The 23,996-nt window shown below is 59.5% G+C and overlaps 4 protein-coding genes across 4 annotated transcripts; 2 read left to right on the top strand and 2 right to left on the bottom strand.

Annotated features, from left to right (window-relative positions):
• Positions 1-320: 320 nt before the first annotated feature.
• PINK1 (PTEN induced kinase 1) lies at positions 321-10,081 on the bottom strand. Its single transcript, XM_086625649.1, has 8 exons — positions 9,776-10,081; positions 7,863-8,174; positions 6,793-6,896; positions 4,624-4,806; positions 3,576-3,739; positions 2,355-2,482; positions 1,824-2,060; positions 321-1,414 (listed from the first exon to the last, which is right to left on the bottom strand). The coding sequence occupies exons 1-8, from the start codon at positions 10,079-10,081 to the stop codon at positions 1,154-1,156; spliced, it is 1,695 nt and encodes a 564-aa protein (XP_086481775.1). The 3' UTR covers positions 321-1,153.
• Positions 10,082-12,201: 2,120 nt separating this feature from the next.
• Positions 12,202-13,910, bottom strand: CDA (cytidine deaminase). The gene is made up of 4 exons (XM_086625759.1): positions 13,736-13,910; positions 13,316-13,427; positions 13,007-13,064; positions 12,202-12,315 (listed from the first exon to the last, which is right to left on the bottom strand). The coding sequence occupies exons 1-4, from the start codon at positions 13,908-13,910 to the stop codon at positions 12,202-12,204; spliced, it is 459 nt and encodes a 152-aa protein (XP_086481885.1).
• Positions 13,911-16,645: 2,735 nt separating this feature from the next.
• Positions 16,646-17,545, top strand: FAM43B (family with sequence similarity 43 member B). Its single transcript, XM_086625739.1, has one exon. It carries the CDS (start codon positions 16,646-16,648, stop codon positions 17,543-17,545), a length of 900 nt encoding a protein of 299 aa, XP_086481865.1.
• A 1,369-nt stretch (positions 17,546-18,914) lies between these two features.
• On the top strand, positions 18,915-21,452 carry MUL1 (mitochondrial E3 ubiquitin protein ligase 1). The gene is made up of 4 exons (XM_086625642.1): positions 18,915-19,034; positions 19,121-19,208; positions 19,476-19,596; positions 20,127-21,452. The coding sequence occupies exons 1-4, from the start codon at positions 18,915-18,917 to the stop codon at positions 20,854-20,856; spliced, it is 1,059 nt and encodes a 352-aa protein (XP_086481768.1). The 3' UTR covers positions 20,857-21,452.
• The last annotated feature ends 2,544 nt before the right edge of the window (positions 21,453-23,996 follow it).

Genomic DNA, 23,996 nt, shown 5'->3' with positions numbered 1-23,996 from the left:
GGTCCGTTCCCTTTCGGGAAACTCCACTTGGTGGAATAAAGTAACGTGTTCCAGAAACGGCACTGGAAAGAGCCAAATGACCATTCAAGACACCACTGACCCAGGGCTCCACTGCCCCCCAGGCCGCCACAGCCTGAAGCCTGGATCCCGTGACCGGAAACAAACTAGATTTAGAGAACCCACTCAGCAGCAGAGCTTAATCTTCAATTTATTGTGCAACAAGCATAAATTACTTTCTGCCCTGGTTCCTCTAAACATGATTACAGACACGAAATCAAATGATGTTTTCATAAACACGACACATGGATGTCTCCTATGCTCCTCCACCAAAGGATATTACTTCATCGTTACACAGAAAAAAACAGGTAGGTTACCCAGAAGAGCATCCCACTAAACTCTGTAGGCAGGCACTGGTGCTCAGCCCTGTTTTGTTTGCAGTATTGTCCCTAACTGGGACAGTCTGCCTCGGCCTTGGACCCTGCGGCGGCAGCCACTGCGCAAACACAGCAGTCGAGACACGAGCGGGTTTTGGGGTCGCTGCACTTGTGCTGTTTCACAAAAAGCTGGCTAGATACGTAACGGGGCGTTATGGTGAGAGAAGAGCAGCTCCTGATGCTCACCGTACCGGTCAGCACCTCGGCTGTCACCTTACAGCAAGGTCCATCCGTGGCTGCAGAGGAATCTCTCTTGTAACCACTGCCGCTTTCCCTAAGAGTGGAAAGATCACGCAGCCCTTCGCCAGCTCAGCTTTCTCACTGTTTAAATCCATGATGCTTCCGTGTAAAGAGCAGCTGGACAGTGCCTCCTCCTACACACAGCCCTTCTGACAGGGAACTCGCTCCATTCAACACACAACTGAGAAGTCAATTACCACCTCCCAAACGTGAGCAAAACCCACCACGTACCGTAGGACACCTGCACGGCCCGCAAACCCTCACCAAGAGAGGAACGACACGGGCGTTTCCTCTAGCAGGGAGAGAAAAGCAGTGTGTACTAACACTTGCTAGAGACAAACTCGAGCTCTTAAACACAGGCTTGCAGTTTTGTTCCCTAAAGCACTACAGGATTGCAGGCAGACAGAAAAGACAGATTCCTCTGTGCCATTAGAAAGTGCCATTTATCTATCGCACCGTCGTGTCCCAGACGGTACTCTTCAGCCAGACCGGCTTCTCCAGGCCAGCAACAGGAACATCGCTGCCCAGAGGTCTTCGTACTCGAGGTTTGCCAAAAAGCACATCTTCATCTTGGTTTCCACCCGGCTTTTATCCACCAGTCTGTCCGTGAGCAAAGCGACCGCAGACTGGCAGAGAAGCCAGGCGACCATCTGGTCGGGTTTCAGGGTGTCGGAGGCGAGAACGCTTTCACCCCACAGGCTCAGGTGAAGCACGTTAGCAGCAACTCTGGCAGACAATCTCTGCAAAAGGAGGGAGAGGGAAGATTAGCCCAGCCCGCTGCGCTCGCGTCACGTCGCTAGCACGAGGCATCTACAACTGCCAAAAATCCCCCAGGCCTCCGCTACGGCACCATACAGCACCTGGAATTAAAAAGCTCCTCGTGACTAATTAGCATCAGCCAACTGTGCGTAGCCCCCCAGTTCGAGGTCTGGTCCCCGACACAAACGTCCGCTGAGATCCCTGAAACTATTTGGTGCCGCAGGTGAGAGGCCGCCCTGTACTTGGGCAGAGACCTTTGGTGGTCCTCCATCGTTATCGGGACTGCACTAAGATGAGGATCACAGCCCTGAGCCCTCCGGAGCGAAACGATCCACAAACAACACTCCCAAAGGCCAGTTCGGCAACTTCTGCAAGACAACGGTTTCTGACCTTGTTGGGATCCCTCCGAAGTAGCATCTTTATGACTTGCTGCACCTCAAGGGGCACGTGCTCGGGCAGGCTGGGCAGCTCGTCTTCACGGTAACTTCTGCTTTCCAGAGCCGAGTCCCCGTGGCCGTAGAAAGGATTGGCCAGGCCAAGGATTTCATAGGCGATGGCTCCCACAGCCCAAGCATCGGCTTTACTGTAGTTGATCACCGTGCCCGGACCAGGTGACGCTGTGATCACCTGCCACAGAGATGGGGATGTTCCAGTAAACAGCTCTAGCGTGGGCTCTGTGCCAAGCCTGCTTTTCAAGGCTCGAGTCAGCAGAGACCACGTTAGCCAGTACCGCTGCATGCTTAGGGATAAGCCACGGCAAAGCCACGTGCCCGCATGCCCTCCACTGCCGCTAGACCTAATCCCACCCTTTTCCTAGCTCCTGTCACAGCCCGCACCGCAGCTGGGGCTGAAACTTTTCGTCCCGACAGCAGGACAAGCAGACAACCAGCGACACCACCCGTTACTGCAGGGGGATTTTACCTCGGGTGCCATCAGACAGCCGTTGCCACCCCGGTCCACGTAAGAGCTGGTGAAAGGCAGCCTCAAGCCGATGTTCTCGTCCGCCAGACAGCAACCGAAGTCCGTGATCACCAGCCAGGGGCAGCCAGCTGCGAACGACACGGGGCCAGCAGTTAGCGTTCCGTTCGGGAGCACCTGGCTGTGGCAGGCCCCGCATCACACGGGCACCAGAGACGGTCGTCAGGAATCGTCTCAAAACCCCCAGGAATCAGCACAGCCACAGGCTGTTTTCCTGCTTCTCCTCTGTATTGTTAGGTGAAATATCGGTTTTATTCCAACAAAACTCGTTATTCCATTCCCTCTACCGCTCGCCACGGAACGTGCGTCTCACAAAATGTCGCAGATACCATAAAACTGAAGACCCCTACGGTTAGAGACTCACCCCTACGGTTATTCCTCCACCCGTGATGGAGGAATATATTCTTCTTTTTCCCTTTGTTGTTACCTACAGCAGAAGCTATTGACATACAGATACATGCTTCGCTATAGCAAACAGCTGGAGAAACCTTGCCTTAGTTAATAGTGCTTGTCCTGATGACAAGCCAAACATTGCAAAGTAGAATCAGAACTTCTCCAGACTCAACACGGAAAAATCGACGCTTCAGATCATTCCTAACCGCACTCTGCGTAGCTCCAGAGAAGCTTTTCCTTCAAGACGAGAAGGATGGCATTAGTATTGCTGGAAAACTTCCACGGCTGCTGTACCAAGACCTTTAATTACACAGCTCGGGCTGCCTGCTATTGTTTCCTGCCCATTTAAATCTCAATCAGGCTGAAAAGGAGCTCAGGTAATTAAAATCTCAGTTAGAGAGGCTGGCCGGAGAACAAGACAATGAAAACGCCGCTCTTGGCTTTAACACTGTCGGCTCCCTTGCCTTCCAATCCATGTGGAATCATCCCAGGGTGCAGAACTCTTAACCCAACCGTGAGGTGGGATTTTTAAGAACTGCTCTGTGCTATTTGGCTGGCGAGAGACGACAGAGCCAAGAGCCCGAGGCAAAGGCACCTCCAGCATCAGCGATGACTTGCCCAGTGTTGCGGTGACAGCAAGCAGAGGGCTAAAAACTAAACCTGAGATTCTCCAAAGGGTTCCGTGCTCGTTTTTCCCCCAAAGGCGTGCCGGGGTAGGACTTCGCTTCTGCGCGTGACATAATCGGCGTTTACACTCGGCGATCTACGTACCGGAATCAAATTCAACCAGGATGTTGTCAGATTTCAGGTCTCTGTGTGCTACTCCATGTCGAACGAGATGGTCCACGCCTTCCAAGAGCTGTAGAATCATCATCGTGGAGAGACACACGTCCGGACTGCTCTCCCTCAGATACTGGCGCAGGGTGCACGGATAACTGGTCGGAACAAGGAAAACCTCTGAATTAGCATCCTGGAAGCTTATCGCTTGCGGTTCAACCTCAGTGCTGGCTGGCTGGGGTGCAGCACGCTTGCCTGGGCCAAATTCTTCCTGACCTTCTCAACACCTTTCCACCTCCCAGCCTCAAACTGACACCACCCCTCCTCTGCCTGCTGCTCTCAAATCGTCTGTTCCGCAACACCACCCACCACTGAATTTTCGGTGCTCTGGCCCGAGTTCAACAACTGGGAACAAAAGAAGCCTCTGAAACAGCAGGGCAAGGGGCTCCGGGTTCACAGCGGTCACACTTCCACGTTTTTGCATACTGCTGTTGCATTTCGCATGGAAGAGGAGGCAGATTAAGAACACGGATTGTACGAGCAAAACGAGGAGGTGTGCTAATCAGGAGAAAGGACAGAGGCTGGAAATAGGGAGAGGACAGAGCACTTCTCCAGATGCAGGCAGAGAAAAAGAGCAGGAAACAGAAGGTGCTTCTATGTCAGTGCCACCGTAACACCCATTCAAAACTAAAACCCAACGGAGAAAGCCAGAGAGGTCGAGCACTAAGAAATCTCATTATCAATTCTCCTCTGCTTCTACAGCGTGTTCAGACAGAGGGTGAGGCTCAGACTCGGAAGGGCAGACAAATGGGGACGAGCTCCACATTTCTTACTTTAATTTGGGGGACTTATTAAAAACACCGGCTTGTCTTCATTGTCAAACCAGAGCTAGAACCTCAAGGAGTTGGAACAGGTCTTAGGAGGCGTTTCCAAGCGTGGGCTACGCTCTCTGGCAGCAGCCCAGGCCACATCTTTGCCAGGACACACGGCCCCACCGTCCGTGCCACAAAGTGCCCGAGTCGCATCACCAGCTTCTACCTACTTCTTCATCACCAAGAAGAGCGTGCGGCTGTGACCGATCCCTCTGGGATTCAGGCTTAACGGAAGAACATCGGGATAGTCTGCGAAGGCTCCGGGCAGCAAAGGGACCGAGGATGTGAACGCTCGGATCACCTGGATTATATTCGGATGAGGTTGCAGCTTCTTCCTCCCCAGGACAGGTTTTCTGCACAAAAGTACAGAAACCGCAATTTACATCCATCTCCCCGCCTCCTGGTCAGGTCTGATGGATCACAGACACATCTCTCCTATTTCTGGAATTACTGTGCATTAGCTTGGCCCATCCTCCCCACCAAAGGGTTGCAAAGCAGCGTGCAAACACATTTATGCTGCAGCAAAAACCTTATCAGAGAGAGCATTAAGGCTGCCCGGTACAGATGACAGCACGGCACGTCAAGCAAACGCGCAAACGTTCACACCCTGGAAACCATTCCGTTCGGAAGAACAGCGACAGCCACCTCCCTGCCCTCACGGCCAATTTCCTCCCCGACGCCTCGGCCCAGCGTTTCCCACGTCGACGCGCAGCGCCCACGGCCCAAGCAGATCCTCCCCCCGCAGCAGCGGGCAGGTCCCAGCACTTTCTCTGGAATTCCAATCCTACTCTGGCACCTCCCGAACCCTCCTCGAGGCAGGGCCGTCTGCCCGCACACCAGCGGAGCGTACGCAGACCAAGACCTGACCTGTGGCTGCTAGAAGGACTGTGTTGGAACTGAATTTCCCCATACACGATGGCCGAACAGGAAATACCGGTGCTTTACCTGCGCTGCAAACGACGCTTTGCTGGAAACCCTTACGCGCAACACGCAGCCTTTTATTTTATTCAAACCCTACCAGCCCTCCCATGCTGCTAACGAAGGCAGAGCTCGTCACAGGCTGCTTCTCCGCTCAAAAAGAACTACTGCGAGAGCTTTACAGCGAAAAAACCAGACACAATTACTTTGTTAGACATAAAATAAAGGTCAGCTTCGCACTAGGCGTATCAATTTAGACTCTGTTTTACCAGGCAGGCAGGAAGCACTCACTACAATGAGAGGCAGGTTACCTACCCGTATCTGCAAAACAGATCTCTCTTCCCTCTCATCCCTGAATGTCAAATATCCCTCTGGCCGCTCTGCTGCTTTCCCAGCTAGCGACACAGCATGCAGCATTCATTATTCATCCGTACTGGCAGCTGGGACATATTTGAAATTTAAATCAAGACAACCTGGACTGCGGACTCCGTTGTTTCAAATCAAACAAAAAGACGTGCTTTTGAACAAAAAGATGGCTACACTCGAGATAATTTACAAGTTTCCATGCAATTTTCTACCTTCCTGCTGTTTGCTCTCTTCTCACTGGGGTGAAAATGGGAACCGAGTCATTTTCCGTTCCTTTCTCGCCAGTTTCCCCGCACTAGAACAGTTTCCACCTCCCTGCCCAACGCTCATTTTACAGCCAAACCAGTTGTAAAATACTGCAGTCAAATTGTACTACAGGCAAAGTGTTTGAGGTTGAATACAGTCAAATCGTTAACGATTCCAGGCGTATATTTCTGTAATTAAAAAGCACCATGACACACGTTTAAATGATTTTTAATTCGCTCCTCCTAGCCTTTACCAATACCTGCAGATATCAAACCCTTTTACACATGGGGAAACTAAGACAAGAGGCACAAAGCTGCCTGGCCACTTTTGGCCATCAGACCACCAGCAGGATGGATGGAGCCCTAATAATCAGCGTACCCTTCTGACACCGTCCTGTGCCACGCCACCAAAGCCGCTGCAGTTACTGTAGGTACCCGCTGCATGCCAGCAGGCTGTGCCACAACCGGCTCCTCGAGAGCAAGCGGGGCTGGTTAAACCACTGCTCGAACAACGGTGTTGCTCTGCGGTTTCCTAACTTGGCTGCAGAAAAGCACGGTGGAGAAAGATCCCCGCAGCAGCGGCGTTCCTGGCGTGCAGTGCTTCTGAAGGCACCGTCCTTCAGACAAAACATCGGCGTGCGCCTCCGGAGCCATTAATAATTCCAAGGCTTCCTTTAATCTACTTTCAGGAGCTAGCACTGAAACCTCTGGCCCTCTTCTTACCAGCACAGACGTGCCGCAAAATTAACTGATGGGTAAAACTAGCGTGTCACGACCGGAGAACCGCCGCCTTTTCCATCGTGACCGTACCTGCGGCCAGAGACGACTCCGTATTCTCCGGCTAGGGCAGCCCCCGTGGCTGGAACGAGCTCTCGGCCCATAGCATCGAGGATGGCTTCACTTGACGAACCAGCCTGCAACAGCGATGAGACACCACGTTGGTTTAAGGTCTAAAATCATCCAGCCCCAGTACAGACCGAAAGCAGATAACCCTGACCCTGGGACTGTGTCTGGAGTTAGATCAGCTGAGACGACATTGAAGGGACTCCCTTCTCCACTCTGAAGATCGGGGATGGCAATTAACTCCTTAAACAATTCACTAAGGGACGTGGCAAGGCCTTGACGTGCAGAAAGAAATCCCTTTGTCTCTTCAAGTGCATCCTCGACTCTCCAAGAGATACGTTAATGCTCATTTTCAATCTTAAAACCTGACTGGAGAAGCCCACGGTTAAGTACCAGGGTATTTCTGGAGGCCAAGGGATTTCAGATGTTGGGGTTTTGGAAGACTCTCTTTGAGTATCCACTTGTCACATGAAGTGCCGCAAAACTCTTCAACGGGAAAAGCCACGTGGACGTTTTTGAATGTGGAATAGCCACACTGAGGGGACGGATCACCAGAGAGTCACCTCGGGCACAGATCGCACCCACTCACTTCACAGCGAGGGGACCTGGCACACACACCCCCCCCGGGACCACTGGCTCCCACCTCGGCCGCGCCCCGCAGAGGAAAATCTATTTCTATCCCGACACCGACACGGACACCGACTCCTAAAGCACTGGCAGTAGTGGCCTTCCCGTTCTGACACCTTGCCAGTACAGCCAGTTCCAGAAAAGCTTTTCTTCCAGAAACATCACCTCCATAACCAACAACTGCGCCAAGAGCAGCTCTCCGTGCCGATTCCATGGGATCGATCAACGCTAATTCCCTCGCTCTGGGACTGCTCACTAACCACCCATGTCTCCAGTGTCACGTGCCGACAGCTTCGTTTTGACACGCTCAGTGTGCGCTACATAATTAGCACTTTCACCACTTTTAAGCCTTAAATATTTCAGCCAGACTTGCCAAGTGGCGGCGAGGAGATTAAGAACCGACTCCTTACCGAAATGTTCCACATCATTTTGATAGCTAACGGAAACGCCTCCTTCGGTCGGTCTTTCTCTACAGGCTCCTCTTCAGGCGCCCGTGAAGCCGAGCCACCATCCCGCGCCACGGCTGGCCCCTGTCCCGCGGGACGGCTGCTCTCCGCGTGCGCTCCGCCATCGCGAGAGAAAGGAATAGCTGCTTCGTACACGGCGGCGCTGCAGCCCTTCCCGATGGGTTGCCCGATGAGATACTCTTCCAGCTTGAAGCCCTGCCAGCGGAAGGAGCTCAGCGGATCCTTCTGCGGCTTGTTCTTTCCGACAAACACTGTCTGAAAGGAGTAGGAAAACACAACGGTTAAAAAACCCACTCGGTAATTCCAGACATCCCCATGAAGGAGAACTCCCGTCCTGTTTTAAGCAGTATTACACCTCCCCTTGGGTCGGTCCGACTCAAAAGCCACAGTCAGGCTCTCCCCGTTACAGCTCAACTTACTGTAACCATAGCGACAATAAGTTGCAGACTGTACATCTTTGTCTGAGACAGATTACCCCCAAAACAGTCTTTACCAAAGGTGCCCTTCTCGAGGGAGCTGTAGATGCAGGAGAAGAAGAGGAATGGGGAGGGGGAGTCACTTGCTAATCTACAACATAAATATGTTTTGTAAAGACAAGTCTAACTAAATACATCTTAAAAAAAAGATGCACTATTACACTTTTCTCTCCCTCCCTAAATAAACCAGGCAAGTAGCATTTAAAAGAAAATCCAATTAGGAGCAACAACAGATGGAAAAACAATGCCCTGAGCTTTTGTGGCAGCTGAGTACGAGGGCTGGTTAGTTCGAAGAAGAGTGAATCAGTGACGGAGAAAGATCTGGGGGAAGCAATCGAGAGAGACGTGAGAAAAAGCACAGGAGGGCTGTTCTGGAGTTTAACCACAGCATTCCTGATCCGACAGCTCTGGTGGTGCCACAGCTGTCACTTGGACCGATACAAACCAACGCACTCCTCTCTGAACCACGACTCTGACATGCTGGTGGCCGCCCCAGGCACGTGCCCCGTGGCAAAGGGACACAGATTCCGGGAGGGCAGAAGGGGGAAGACAACGAATTGAACTACCCAGCAAGCGCAGGGGAGAGAAAGCATCTCGAGAAACTTCAGGGAAAGGCAGAACCTCCACAGAAATGTGTTTGTCTGCCGGTGACAGCTGGCTCCGAACACCAAAGGTCTATTTTTACCCATGAACGTGTTCAGCACTGCCCGTCCCCAGTGCCCTGCCAGCATGGCCTGGCCCAGCCCCGCAGGGTCCGTCTGTCCTGGGCAGTGGGGACGGACCTGGGGGCTTGATGCCAGTCCCCTGGGACACGAGACCCCCATCACCAGGGCCCTGACCCCCTCACTTGGTGGGGGGATACGGACTGAGGGGACCCCCCCAGTGCCTGTTTTAGGGTAGCGAGGGGCTGCCGACCAAGAGGCTGACCCAGGACCTTATTTCTTTGGTGAGGGAAAGGCGCCTGTGGTGCCGTCCACAACAGGGAACCCCCGTACCCGCCCTGGGAGGGGGCGTCTGTGGGGCTGCCCATAGCAGACCCCTCCCATCAAGGACATGCCCGAGGGTCGCCCACCACAGTCCCCACACACCTTCCTTTGCGGGGAGGGGATGTGCCTGAGGGGCCCCCCCTACACGGAGAGTGTCTGGGGGACTCCACACAGCACCCCGTGCCCTTCATGGGGACTGTCTGAGGGGCCCCCCCAGCAATGATCCCCCTCCCCTTCACGGGGAGTGTCCGAGGGCCCCCCCCACATCAATGTCCCCCCTCCCCTTCATGGGGGGTGTCTCAAGGCGCCCCCCCCAGCAATGACCCCCCCTCCCCTTCGCGGAGGGTGCCCGAGGGGCTGCCCGGAGGGGTGCCCGGGGCCGGGGACGCCGCACCTGGATGTGGCGGCACGCCGCCTCGGCCCGGCGCTGCTCCTCCAGGCGCGGCTCCACCAGCCCCAGCGCCATGGCCAGCGCCAGGCAGGCCCCGCCGCCGCCGCGCCGCGCCACGGCCGCCGGCCCGCCGGCCGGGCCGCGCAGCAGCAGGCGGCGGGCGGCCGGCAGCCAGCACAGCCAGGGCCGCCACGGCGAGGGCGGCGGGGCGGGCCGGGGGGCGGGCCGGGGGTCGTGGCGGGGGGCGCGGGGCAGGCGGCAGCGCGGCAGCAGGCGCAGGGCGCGGGCCAGCAGCAGCCGCACCGCCATGGCGGCCGCCTCCCAGCCGCGGCCGGGCAGGGGGCGGGGCTGCGGCGGGAAGCCACGCCCCCCGCGCGCGGGGCCCGCCGGGGGCACGAGGCTGGCGGGGCACGGAGCGGGGCACGGCCCGGTGCAATGCGGGGCACGGCCCGGGGCACGGAGCAGGGCACGGCCCGGTGCAATGCGGGGCACGGCCCGGGGCACGGACCAGGGCACGGCCCGGTGCAATGCGGGGCACGGCCCGGGGCACGGACCAGGGCACGGCCCGGTGCAATGCGGGGCACGGCCCGGGGCGCACCTGGGCACGGCCCGGGGCACGGACCAGGGCACGGCCCGGTGCAATGCGGGGCACGGCCCGGGGCACGGACCAGGGCACGGCCCGGTGCAATGCGGGGCACGGCCCGGGGCGCACCTGGGCACGGCCCGGGGCACGGACCAGGGCACGGCCCGGTGCAATGCGGGGCAGAGCCTGGTGCAATGCAGGGCATGACCCGGGACGCACCTGGGCACAGCCCAGGAAGAAGCTGGGCACGGCCCGGTGCAACGGAGGGCACAGCCCGGTGCAATGCAGGGCACAACCCAGTGCGTGGAGCAGGGCACAGCCTGGTGCAATGCAGGACAGAGCCTGGTGCAATGCAGGGCACAGCTCGGGACACACCTGGGCACAGCCCAGTGCACGGAGCAGGGCACAGCCTGATGCAATGCGGGGCACGGCCCGGAATGCACCTGAGTTGAGCCCAGGAAGAAGCTGGGCACGGCCCTGTGCAACAGAGGGCATGGCCTGGTGCAATGCAAGGCACAGCCCGGGACACATCTGGGCAGGGCCCGGTGCACGGAGCAGGGCACAGCCCGATGCAATGCGGGGCACGGCCCGGAACGCACCTGAGCTGAGCCCAGGAAGAAGCTGGGCACGGCCCTGTGCAACAGAGGGCATGGCCTGGTGCAATGCAGGGTGCAGCCTGGGACGCAGCTGGGCACGGCCCAGTGCATAGTGCAGCACAGATCAGGGCACTGCCCTGGGCACGGCTTCAGCACAGCCAAGCAAGGCCGAGCACAGTGTATGGCAGGGCACAGAGCAGAGTGCAGCGAAGGTGCAGCCCTGTGCAGCGCAGGGCATGGAGCAGGCCACGGCTGGGTGCGCCTTGTGCGTGGCACAGGGCACAGAGCAGGGCACAGGCTGGTGCAAGGCAGGGCACGCCATGCGGCACAGGCTAGTGCACAGTGCTGCACAGAGCAGGGCACAGCCTGGTACCGCTGCCATGCTCTGGGCTGTGCAATGTCCTGGTCGTGTCCTGCCTGCACAGCCAGCACCCTCTTGCCCCGCCTGGCATCGGGGCAGCATCCCCTTTCCCTGCGATTCATCGTTTACTGCAGCAGCAGGAGATAATCCAGGACTGGTTTTATTTTGCTTGGGCATAGGCAGGAACGCCCGGCCCAGCGCTGGCTGGGAAACGTAACGCGTTCGTTTTCCATTGCATTTAATTACATTTCCATTGCAATTAAACGATTAGTACGATCAGCAGACGGCGTTACTCCGGAGGCAGAAAACTCTCCGGAAGCCCCCAAACGCTCCTCTCCCTCTTCATCCCCACCAATGGAATAAAAAGCAAGAAAAACCAGCCGGAGAGAAACGATCAGAGGCCCCACTCAGGGTGATAACCGTCCGCTTCCAGCAAATCCCCTCCTCGGAACTGCCTTGTCCATAACCGGGGCCGGTGGAGCCTTTCCCGTTTGCTTTCGCTTCTCATTTCGAGCTGAAGAATCCAGCGTTTTCCCAAGCCATGATTTTGCATTATTCGGGAGCGGTTTCTATACCAACAAGCCCGAGCTTGCGCCACGCGTCAAACCCTTCGTCTGTGACCTCCCCCCTCGCCTACAGCCATCCCTGGACACCTTTTTTTTTTCTAATAACAAGGAATTTCTACAATTCGATTTCCCCGGTGCGATGCGGGGCCGGCGTCTGCGAATCAGCGCTGAATCAGAAGCTGAGCGAGAGGGACGGGTAACTCAACACCAGAAGCGCGTTTCCCATTGCATCGGCCCCAAAAAGCCGCTTCACTCGCCAGGGAAATCGGGGAAAACCATCCTCCTCCGCTGCCAAAGGGCAAAGGTGGCAGCAGCCGCGCCGCTCACACCTTCTGCAGGTCCTCGGGGCCGAAGGAGAGCGGCAGCAGCTCCTCCAGCCTCTTGACAATATAGGTGCCGTCCGCTTTGGTCAGGTAGATGTCCCAGTCCGTGCCAAACTGGAGGAGAAGGGAGAAATGCTCGATGCAAAACCTGCGCTTCTTCCTTAAATTACTCAAATAATCCTTTTTTTGGGGGGGGCTGGGTTCACGGGGAAGCATCCCCCTCTCTGGCATGTATTTTGGGGAGGCTTTTCAGCATCACCTGCCCCCAGGACGTATTCTGGGCTCAGATCCCGGGGTTTTGCCACCCCCCAGGGTGAGTCCCGGTGCCTCCGAACCTGCCAAATCCGGCCTTCGAGCCCCGCAACCTGTTAAACATGAACCACCCGAAAAGGAGCTGCGGGTACCGGGTGCCCGCGGGGAGGAGGGAGGCAAGAGCGGGACAGGCTCCGCAGGGAGCTCGGCTTTTGCAGGAAAACCATCATTTTCAGGCTTGCCAGGGCCGAGGCAACGGCAACGGGGCCAAACTCTGCACCCGGCAGCTCCCAGGAAGAATAAAACCCCCTGGGGAGGGCGAGTTAATGGATTACCACCGGGCACCCGCTCCCACGGGACAGGGAGGAATACCCCATTCCTGGCGGATAGTGCAATTTGAGGAGCCTGGAGCCAGCCCTGGGGCTGGGGATGGGGGCTTGCAACACCCCCCCCCGCCCCCTCTGCACCTCTGGGTGTTTCGGGGGGTGATGCCAGGGGTCAGGAGATGCTGCCGGGGGTCGGGAGACGCGGGGGCCCCCGCACAAGCCGTCACCTCTCGCATCACTTGTCTGCAGGCGCCGCAGGGCGTGATGAACTGGTCCCCCATGTCGCTGCCGAAGGAGAAGGGCACAGAGCTCAGTCTCGCGGGCGGATGCGGGGGGTGTGGGGAGGGGGTCACCTGCAGAACACCTTCACGCACCAATAAATATGGAGCCAAGGCAGATTTTTCCCCACGATTCCTCAAAAAAACTGCAAAAAACTGCCTTCCCCCCAAAAAAAAACCACCCAGCAGGAGCTGCCTCATGGGCGCACGGGGGGTTTTGGGGCTGGCCCCCCATCCCAGCTCTCAGCATGCCCTTACCTGGCGATGGCCATGGCCCTGAAGCTGGTGTGCCCCTCGGAGATGGCTTTCAGGATGGCGGCACGCTCGGCGCACACCCCCAGGCTGTAGCAGGCGTTCTCCACGTTGCACCCTGCCGGGAAACCCCCCGGCACCCACTCAGAGCCGCCTGGCACCCCGCCGGCTGCCCTCCCAGCCATTTTCCGCACGCACCCCCAGGCTCTCACTGACACCTTTCCCGCTTCCCCCATCTATTTCCCGTAGTTTCCCACCCGCTGCGATCTTTGGCTCGCTCTGGGATGGCGACTGCCAAGAGGCGGCTGCCAGGGGGCACACGCCGCGCCAGGACACCGGCACCCTGTGCTGACCCCGCTGCACCCCAAAAGGCTGCAAGAGGGACCCCAAAACCCACACCGGGGGGGTCGCACGGCCCCAACTTACCGGAGAAGATCTCTCCGCCGGCGGTGAGCAGCGCGGCACCCACCGGGAAGCGGCTGTAGGGGCAATAGGCGTGGGTTTTGGCCTCCCGGCTGCGGCGCAGCAGGAGCTGCAGGCGCTCGCCCTGGGGTTGGCCTGGGGGGGCACGGGGGGCTGGAGGCTGCCCGCCGCCCTCCATGCCTGCGCCTGCCTGCCCAGCCTGCTGACGCCGCGGTTAAATATTTCCTCGCTTGGAAAATAGGCTGGCCGGTCCCGCTGGGATAACGCCCTGGCATGCGGCCAAACCCCGGGAAGCATCCTGGGGGGCAGCCCTGACCCCCTCAAGCATCAGGCTCAGGGTGTCCCACATCCCCTCCCCACCTCCTCTCTCATTTTTTTCCCAAGTTCTTCCTTTTTATTGTTCTTTTTTTGTTGTTTTGGGTTTTTTTTTACCTCTTCCTTTCTCCGTCCCAGCAGAGCGTTTTTTCCATCGTCGCCTCGGTGTGTGGGTTTTTTTTTTTCCTCCCCAGTTGAAAACTGGTTGCGCGGCTCCACGGGGAAATGTCATTAAATCACTCCCGGCGAGGCAGGTGCGGGGGGAAAACAGCTCCTGATCAGTGAGATCGAAAGAAATAAATTAATTTGGTTGAAAACAGAAAAAAATCACACATATATATTTATATATATATATATATATAAAAATATATATAAAACATTTTCCCAGTTCTTTTAACCACCAGCTGCCAGGCAACAGGCACAACTGGTTGCAGGCAGAAGCAATAAATGCCCTCGTGTGGCTCAAGCCCAAATTCAGTTCAGCTTCCGTGGGAATCAGCCTACGTGGGGTAAAGGGCCTCCGGAATGCCGGGCTGATCAGCAAATTGCTCTTTAACTAAAAATATATTGTTTTTCCCACTTGCTGGAGGAGCTTAACGCCCCATTTTCTGGCTGCAAGGACGGGTGTCGTGGCCTCCGTTGGTTTATCGCAGGGATTTCAGTCCAATTTGCTGGATTTTGGGAGGATTTTGACCTTACAAGCCGGTTTTGCCAGTGAATCTCGGCGCTGGGTCGCTGCTGACAAAGCCACGACAGGCTGGGTCGTGGCACCCAAACTGGCAGCAGCCTCTGCTGTGGTGTAAATGCCAGGAGCTGAGGAAGGAGCGCGGGGCAGCGAGAGGACCACAGGCACCCCAAGAAATCAAAGCTGGACGCTGAGATCAGTATTGCCTCAGGGAAAAACCGGGCAACCCACTTTCCTTGCGCTGTGCAGGTTTTCGTTCACCCTGGAACTTAATGATGACAACTGCTCGCAAGAGCAGTCAGTCAGGGCAATAAGCAGCTAGAGGGGGAATTGGCAGCCCTGAACGAGCTCAGAGTCCTTTTTCCAGCTTTCCGAGTACAAATCCTGATTGTTTTCCCACCTAAAATGAGCTGCGGATCCTCCTGTACCCCCCGCCCTGTTACGTGGCATGACCCTCGCCCCTAAAAACCTGGAGAGAACAGGAAAATCAGCTCCAGGCGGAACCATCCTCACGCCGGGAGCGAACCGCATGCCCCTCGCCCCAGCCGAAAACCACACAAACTCGTGCATTTTTCACTATTTTGGCTGTAAAAAACCCTACGAGGCTGCCGAGGCCGCAGCAGTGAGCGGAGCGGGGCTGGCACCGCCTGCCTGCGAAGCAGCTATTTTAAGGTTGCAGATGCTCCGCTCAAACCGTAGAAAAGCTGGGAAGCTGCTGGGAAATGGCTTCCCGCTCCCTGCAACACCCTGCTCAGGCTTTTTCTCCCCAGATGGACTCAAACCCAGGGCACACACTATTATTTCATCCCTTTTTCCTCCTCGTTTTTCAATCCCGAGGCAGCCGGAGCATTTTTGTGGGTCCCTGAACCCCGGGGATCTCCCCGCTGCATCTGTGAGAAGCTTCGCGTGGTTAAAAAAAGATGGAAATGTGGGTTTGAGCTGATGGAGCTGAAGCCTGACCAGGCTCAGGCTCTACCGCAGGGCTGAAATCTTGCAGGCACCCCGCAGCGCTCCCCAAAAATCCTCCCCAGACTGCGCCACGGGGAAATAACATTTCATTTTCCCCAGAGAGAAGCTATCCCAGGGCCTCGGCCAGAGTTAAAAGCAACAGGTTAAAAGGCAAAAGCTCAGCCCGAGAGGGAGGACCTGGCTGGCTTGGAAATAATGGGGAAAAAACAGGGTTTCTGGAGCAAAAAATGCCGGTGAACTTGCAGGATCTGCGAACCCCGGCACACTCCCTCATGCAACGCTCAGGTTTGGGGAAAAAACCCTTTTTTTTTCCCTTGTGCTGGGGTCAAAAGCCGATATCCGACCCTCCCAAAAAAATCATCCCTCCCCTAGATCCTGCCTTAATTCTCCCCCGTGCCCGTGGGCTTCGGTGCTGGGGATCTGGCTGCCGCACGGCAGAGGAGGGGGGTGTGTGTGGGGGGGCTGCATTTTCCCCGACATCCTTATTTCTCCGCCGGAGCGTGAACCGAGCGCGCGGCCGGCGGCGCGCACGGCGGCGGGGGGCGTCCGCCGGCGGCTCCCCGCGTGCTCGGGCCCGGGGCCGACGTGGCGTCGCGGGGAGGTGGAGCAGCCCACGGAGAACCGCGTCCCCGCAGCCGCCCGCCGGCGCTCGCCGCAGCAGGCGCAGGCGGCAGCCGGAGCTCCGCAGCTCCTTGGCCGAGCGGCTCAGCATCCTCCGCCAACGGACGGCGTCGGATACGGCAGCTGCATCCCGCTCGCACGGGGGTAGGGGCATCCCTCCCCAGGGTTGGGGTTGGGGGGGGGGTGTGTGGGGACAGCCAGCTTTGGGGTGCGGGGAAGGGTGGTCCATCCGCTCGCCTGGGGGTCAGCGGGGAGCGTCGCGGCGAGGCCGGGATCAGCGGAGGCGTGTGGGGCGGCCGGGGGGGCCCCTCGGCGGAGCGGAGATGCTGCCCTGGCGCCGGAGCAAGTTCGTGCTGGTGGAAAACGAACGTAAGTGTAAAGGCAAGAGCCTGGGGCCGGGGCTGAGCTACGCCGCGCTGCTGGCCGGCTTCCTGCGCTCCTGCCCGGACCTCCTGCCCGACTGCCCGCTCGAGCGGCTGGGCAGCGTCTTCCGCGGCAAACGGCAGAAAGTGGAGCTGAACAAGGAGGACCCGACGTACACGGTGCGGTACCTGGGCAACGCCGTCACGCTGCACGCCAAAGGCGAGGGCTGCACGGAGGAGGCGGTGGGCAAGATCTGGGCGAAGAGCGAGGCGGGGGCCGGCGGCGCCAAGATGAAGCTGACCGTGGGACCCCAGGGCATCCGCATGACCCCCTGCGAGAAGGGAGCGCGCCGGCCGGGCCACGCGTACCTCCTGCACCGCATCACCTACTGCGCCGCCGACCGCCGGCACCCCAAGGTCTTCGCCTGGGTTTACCGGCACCAGGTGAAGAACAAGGCGGTGGTCCTGCGCTGCCACGCCGTCCTGGTCTCCAAAGCCGACAAGGCACGCGCCATGGCCCTGCTCCTCTACCAGACCTCCGCCTCCGCCTTCGACGAGTTCAAACGCCTCAAGAGACAGAACGATTTCCGCCACGTCCAGCAGCAGCTCCGGGGCGACGCCATCGTCCCCTTGGAGCCACTCCGCCGGCTGCTCAACGCCAAGTGTCCCTACCGCCCGCCCGCCGAGAGGGCCCGCTGCGCCCCTCGCCTCAGCTCCATCCTGGAGGAGGAGGAAGAGGAGGCCTTCGGCACCGGGGCACCCCGGGGGGACGGCGGCCCCGGCGAACGCGCCGCCGTGCTGCGGCTGGCCAGGGAGATGCGGGGGTGCAGCCTGCGTGGCCCCCGGCCCCCCGCGTGCTGAGCGGCCGCGGCGGATCTCCCCATGGCAGGGGCGAGGTGCCCTCCCTGCACCTCCAGCGCAAGTCGGACCCTCTTCGAGGACAAATCGGGACAAGATGGCGGCTTCATTGGCAAAGACGACACCTGGGGGGGTGGGTTTGCATCCCGGGGACCACCCCCCCAGCCCCCGCACACGGACCCACTCTCGTGCCTCCGCCGCGGCGGCCATAATAAAGTTCAACGTGTGTTTTCTGCAGCGTAACGGCACCTGTGTCTCGCCTGGACCCAGCCCTGGCAAACGGGAGAGGAAGAGTTAAGCTCGGCACCGAGGCAGTTCGAGGGGTTTATCCCGAACTTACCCCTCCCAAGGGAAGCCAAGCTGGGGTGTGGGGTGGGGGGCATAGGGTCCCCGACGTTTTCTGCGGCACCGAAGGCGGGCGAGAGCCGCTCCTAGTAGCCATGGCAACTCAGATTTTTAAATATAGAGCCGGAGGGGGGGGCACGGGGAGGCTGCGATGCGGGTTTGGCCCCTCGGACCCCCAGTGGAGAGCGGGACTGGTCTGCAGCCCCCGCTGCCCACCCCAAAAGCAGCCCCAAGGCCCTGAACATCAATCGTTTATCAAAAATTACGATTTTTTTTTTCTCCCTCCCCCTTTGCTGCTTTCCCAGAAGAAGCAACGGTGAGGGGGGAGCAGAGTCTCGGCCTCCCCCCAGCACAGGGCTCACAGGGACTCTCCTGTGGGAGAAGGACCCTACAAAACGGGGCTGGGGGCTGCATCCCCCTGTCCTTGAGGTGGTGGGGGGGTGAGGTGGGGTGCTGCTACCCCCACCGAAGTCAGAAGGGTAAACACCCCATCCCCGTCCCCCCAGGCGCTATCGGGCTGGGGTTTGGGCAAATCTGCCCGCCCCCAGCCCAGGCTTTGGGCTGACCCCCCGTCCAGCTCTGCAGGGGCTGGGATTTGGGCTGCACCCCTCAGCACGGCCCTGCGGCAGGGCACCGGGGATGCTCTCCCCGCGGCCCGGCGAGTATTAGGATTCGGATCCCCTCACCGAGATCCCGAGGGGGGAGCTGGGATTTGGGCTAAGCCCCTCCCAATGCACTGCGGGGCTGCAGCTCGGTCGCCCCTCCGAGACGCCGGGGGAGCGGGGCGTGGGACCCGTCCTGCCCCCCCCCCCGGCCCCGGCATTCCCCTTCCCCGGCCCCGCGGGACGCGGCTTTGGGCTCCCCCGGCGCCCCCAACACGGCCCCGGGGGAGCTCCGCACCCTTCGTCCCGGCTCAAGCCCCCCCTGCCCGGAGCACGGCCCTGGCGGACCGCGTCTCTATGGTGGCGGGGTGACGTCATCACTCGGCGCCGGCGCCAGCGGTTGCCGCGGTAACGGCGCGGCAGCCATGGAGGGCGGCGGGAGGCCCTCGGCCCTGCAGGTCGCGCTGCTGGCCGCCAGCGCCGCTCTCACCGCCCTGGTCTGCTCCGTCTACCGGCAGAAGGCCCGCGTCGCCCGCGGCCTCCAGGTGGGTGCGAGGGGGGCGCGCAGGGGCCCCGGCCCGCGGCCCGGGCCCGTCGGCTGAGCCGCGGCCTCCCCGGTTCCTCCCCGCAGGGCGCCAGGAAGGTGCGGCTGGACGGCGACCTGCGGGCGGTGCTGCTGGAGGCGCCGGGACGCTGCGTTCCCTACGCGGTCATTGAAGGTAGGGGCAGGGCCCGAGGCGGGGGCGCACCGTCACCCCGGCCGCCCCCTGGCCGGGTAAGGTCAGCCCCAGCGCCGCGGTGCTGCTCCCGCCGGCTCGTCTCCCCCCGGCCGGGCGGCCACGGGCCGTCCTGACGGCGCAAAACACGGACTTTTGGCCCTTCTGCCCCCCGGCTTGTGCGGACTCCGCCCGCGCTCGCCGCACACGGTAAGAAACGGAGCGCGAGATCAACGAGCGCCTCCCGTGCGCTGCGGGTTTGTCTTCCAGGTGTGGTGCGGGCCGTGAAGGAGACCCTGAGCAGCCAGTTCGTGGAGAACTGCAAAGGCGTCGTCCAGAGGCTGACGCTGCAGGAGCACAAGATGGTGTGGAACCGAACGACCCACCTCTGGTACGTGCCTGGTGCCCCTGAACCCTGTCTGGGTTTCGGACCGGCCGAGGTGCCCTCGGGCCTGGCACGCTGAAACCACTTCAGGCGTGCCCAGAGCGGCCAACATGCCCCAGACCTGGACTTCATGGTGGCCCTGTTTCAGCTGCCGAAACGGGGAACGCCTGGCTGTTTCCAGGGCTGCAGCTTCTCAGAGTTTGTACCGGGGGCTGCAGACGAGGAGCGTGGAGAGTGACCTGATGTGGGCAGAGCGTTTGTCAGCAGCCCCACGTTGGCGGTAGGGAGGTGGCTGGAGGACAGTATTTCCTGAGGAAAATGACACCTTTGAAACAGAAATTGGATTTGGGTGGTACCCTCACCCAGGGGATGTGACGATGGTCCTGGCCCACGAGACCTGCTGAAACAAGAGCACAGCGATGCCTCAGCTCGTCGGATAACGCACATCAAATCTGCTTGTGTGACAGGCAGCACTCCTCCTCGCAGGGGGGAAGCACTGATGTTCACTTTTGCTTTGTCCCTTTCTCCTTCCTCAGGAACGACTACGAGAAGATCATCCACCAGCGAACCAACACCGCCCCCTTCGACCTGGTTCCTCAGGAGGAAGGTGCCGGCGTCGCCGTCAGGGTGATGAAGCCGCTGGACGCCGCTGAGCTCAGCCTGGAGACAGTGTACGAGAAATTCCATCCCTCCGTCCAGTCCTTCACCGACGTCATCGGCCACTACATCAGCGGAGAGCGCCCGAAGGGCATTCAGGAGACCGAGCAGATGCTTAAAGTAGGCACGACGCTGACGGGGGTGGGAGAGCTGGTCCTGGATAACGCCACAATCAAGCTGCAGCCCCCGAAGCAGGGCATGCCCTACTACCTGAGCGACGTGGATTTCGACACCTTGCTGCAGAAACAAGAATCGAACGTCCGCTTTTGGAAAATCCTGACCGTCGTTTTCGGTTTGGCCACTTGCGCCGTCCTCTTCTTCATCCTACGGAAGCAATACCGGCATCACCGAGAGAGGCAGCATCTCAAGCAAATGCAGGATGAATTCCGGCAGGCCCAGGAGCGCCTGATGCGGGAAGTGAACGCGGAGGGCGGAGAGACGCTCAAAAACGCCTGCGTCGTCTGCTTGAGCAGCACCAAATCCTGCGTCTTCCTGGAGTGCGGGCACGTTTGCTCCTGCAACGAGTGCTACCAGGCTCTCCCCGAGCCCAAGAGGTGCCCGATCTGCAGGCAGGGCATCTCCAGGGTGGTTCCCTTATACAACAGTTAAATTCCTGTGGCCGGGGCATGGGGAGGGTGAAGCTTTTGGCGTTGAAGCTGCCTCTTGCAGAGAGGTGCTCTCACCTCGACGCTTGGGTGTTTGGTTTTGGGGAAGGGGGAGGGAGCTCGAGGGCACGGGGTGCTTCGAGTGGGGCGCGGAGCTGGGGCTCGAAAGGTGACGGTCCAGCTGATGCGTCACGCTCCGCAGGTTTTCGGGAGGAGACGAGGAGCCCTGGCAAAGGGCACGGCACTCAGCTGGGAGACGCGGCTTCAAGCTCTTCTGTCAGGAGTCGGACTCCCGGCGTGTGCCGTGTGGTTTACTGGAGCACCCGGCTTGCAAAAACGTTGTGGGGGATGAAAAAAAAAGTGTGTTACGGAGTTGGGGCGATGCTGCCACCTAGCTCAGGGACCGACGGAGCAGGGTGGGCTTCCGGAGAGCTGGGATGGGGGTTCGTGTGAACAGGGGTGGTTTTGTGATCGTCCACAAAATCAGTTTGCAGCCGTACGGCGCCAGGATGCAACAACGGGGAGGTGAGGACGCTGCGGCCGATTTCTGTGCTTGGCTTGAGCTGGGGTGGAAAACGGGATGTGAAGTAATAAAATAGGATGAAAAGCACATTTGTCTTGGATCGTTACGTGACCCTGACGGGGGGGCCGGGATCTGCTGCCCCGCCGCGCTGGTGAACACCGGGGGCGTGTGAATCATCCCGAGCGGCGATCGAGGTTGGGATAACAGGGGTGGGATCGTGTCCCTCTGCGCCGAGTCCGACACCGATCATGACGGACACCGCTGTCCCCTGGGCTGTAACGCAGGCGGTACCAGAACCCCCAAACTTTCTCCCAGACAAGGAAAATTCCCTGACTTCCCTGTTTTGCTGTAAACCACGTACGGTTTCCCGAGAGGAAATCCATCCACCCGAGAGGATTAATGACGCTTCAATTAGCAATTGCTGTGGAGGGCGCCGAGTTTTCAATTAGGGAAACACAGGGGTGGCAGGGCGGGGTGGGAGGCTGTTTTGGGAGCCTGGAGTAGGAACAGTCATAAACCCTGGGACTGAACATCCCCCGGCATCTGGGGGAAGGCACCGTCCTCGGTCCCATGCCTGCAGACTCTGGGATATCCCTGTGCCCTGGCACATTTCAAAGGAAACAGTTTTCCATCGACTGCCAGGAAAAACGGTGGATTTACCGAGGAACGGGGTTATTTCCTCGTTAAACGTTAACCAGATGGGCCCGGCAGCGTCCAAAGGCCGCTGTGGTTGCACGGCACAAACCCACTGGCTTGATTTCCCGGGAGGAGCGGGGCCTCGGGCAGCCCCAGCACCGGGAAGGGCTGCATCCAGCCCGGCTGCAGGTGGCGGTGGCTGCCCGCCATGGTGAGCCTCCGGCAGCTGGGAAAGCCACAATCCCACTGGGAAAAGCCAGACTCCAGCTTGCTGGCGGAGGCGTCCCCCTCCTCTCCCCGCGGTTATGGCCCTGTCGCGCCCTTCGCGCCCGTCTGCTGCTGCTGGGAGATAAAACTTCCCTTTATCAGCGGCTCAAAGTGCATCGTGGGAAAAAAAAAAAAGACAAAACCAAACCAGAAAACTCCCCAGACTTTCCCCGTCTTCCCGGCAGCATGGATTTAAGATCCGGAGTGGCTGAGGCTCCGACTCCTTTTCTTAGAAGGAGTTTTCTGCTGTAAAAATCATAGGCAGAAGTTTATTTTTTTTGGCCGTTACTGTCCATCATTCCCTGCTCCGCAGCGAGGCTTTGCCTTTCCCTCCTAGCTGTGGTTTCCTGGGGACTGAGCACCCCGAAAAGCCTCGTCCCCTCGACGGGGACGGTGGGGAGGTCACCCCCACTCAGGCAGACCCGTGCAGGATGCAGCCTCGAGCCGTGGCGTTTTCCCCGGGCAGCGGAGCCGCCACGCGAAGCCTAAAAATACCTTTCTGGGGGGGCTGTGCTTTCCCCGTTCCCTTTCGCCTCCTGTTTTCGAGCTTTTCCCCCGCGACATCTCGGGCGTAGACACAACCTTATGTAAGGAGCTGACAGCTCGGGGGCGTGCGGGGGTGCACGGGAGAGGGGCTCGCGCGGCTCCTGGAGCCGAGGATTTCAGCAAACGAGGGGTTTGGAGATGGGAGCAGCCCCGGGGCAGCGTGCCCCATTCCCGGCGTCGCAGGGTGCCCTGTCCTTCCCGTGCCCCCATCCTGCTCGGCCCCAAAACAAGCCGGGCTCCCACTTCTGGAGAAATCCACCGGTAGAGATGTTGTAACCCAACCCACTATCCCCCCAACTCTGCTTTGCACAGGATGCACCAGGGGTGCCTGAACACCCCCACATAGCTGCGGTCTTCCCCAACACGATAGCCCCAGCCTTACCATCGCCCCTTGGCCAGGCCGGCTCACTTGGCCAGGCAATAACCGCGATGGAAAGCCCCGTGGAAAGCTCGCAGCGACCCAAAAGCTCTCCTGTGGTCCCCTGGGAAAGGCTCGTGCAGGGACACGTCCTGGGAACCGACAGCCAAGCACGCCCGGACTGTCTCCCCACATTGCAGCCCCCCACGAAGCACCCGAGGCCCCGTGATGGCTTGTTTCTACTGGGCTCTGCAGGGCAGATGTGGGGCTGAGCCCACGTTCCATGGAGACGGGTGCTGGGCTCCCCAGGGCTGCTGCGGGGCAGCTCCGGGCTCCTCAGGAGTGGCTGTGGGGCAGCCTGGTCTAGCTAGGGGTTGCTGTAGAACAGCTCCAGGGTCTTCACAAATACCGTGGGGCAGCTCAGGGCTCCCCAGAGATACTGCAGGGCAGCCTGGATTCCTTGGAGTTGCTCTGGGGCAGCTTGGGCCTCACCAGAAGTGGCTCCGAGGCAGCTCTGGGCTCCCCAGATGTGGATGTGGGGTAGCCTAGGCTCCCCAGGAATGCTGTGGGGCAGCTCTGAGCTCCCCAGATGCAGATATAGGGCAGCCGAGGCTCCCCAGGAATTCTGTGGGGCAGTTCTGGGTTCCCCAGGGATGCTGTGGGGCAGCTTTGGCCACCCTGAGGACGGTACACGGCGGCTCCGGGCTCCCCAGGGATGCTGCGGGGCTCGGCGGTGGGGCAGCCCCGGGGATCCCCGGGGTGCGTGGGGCAGCCCGGCGGAGGCGGTGCCGGGGGGCCGTGCCGCTCCCGCCCC

Source organism: Tauraco erythrolophus, chromosome 23 (genome assembly GCF_009769465.1).
Source record: "Tauraco erythrolophus isolate bTauEry1 chromosome 23, bTauEry1.pri, whole genome shotgun sequence".
In the NCBI taxonomy this organism is placed as follows: Eukaryota; Metazoa; Chordata; class Aves; order Musophagiformes; family Musophagidae; genus Tauraco; species Tauraco erythrolophus.
This window is presented reverse-complemented; position numbering and strand designations above follow the sequence as displayed.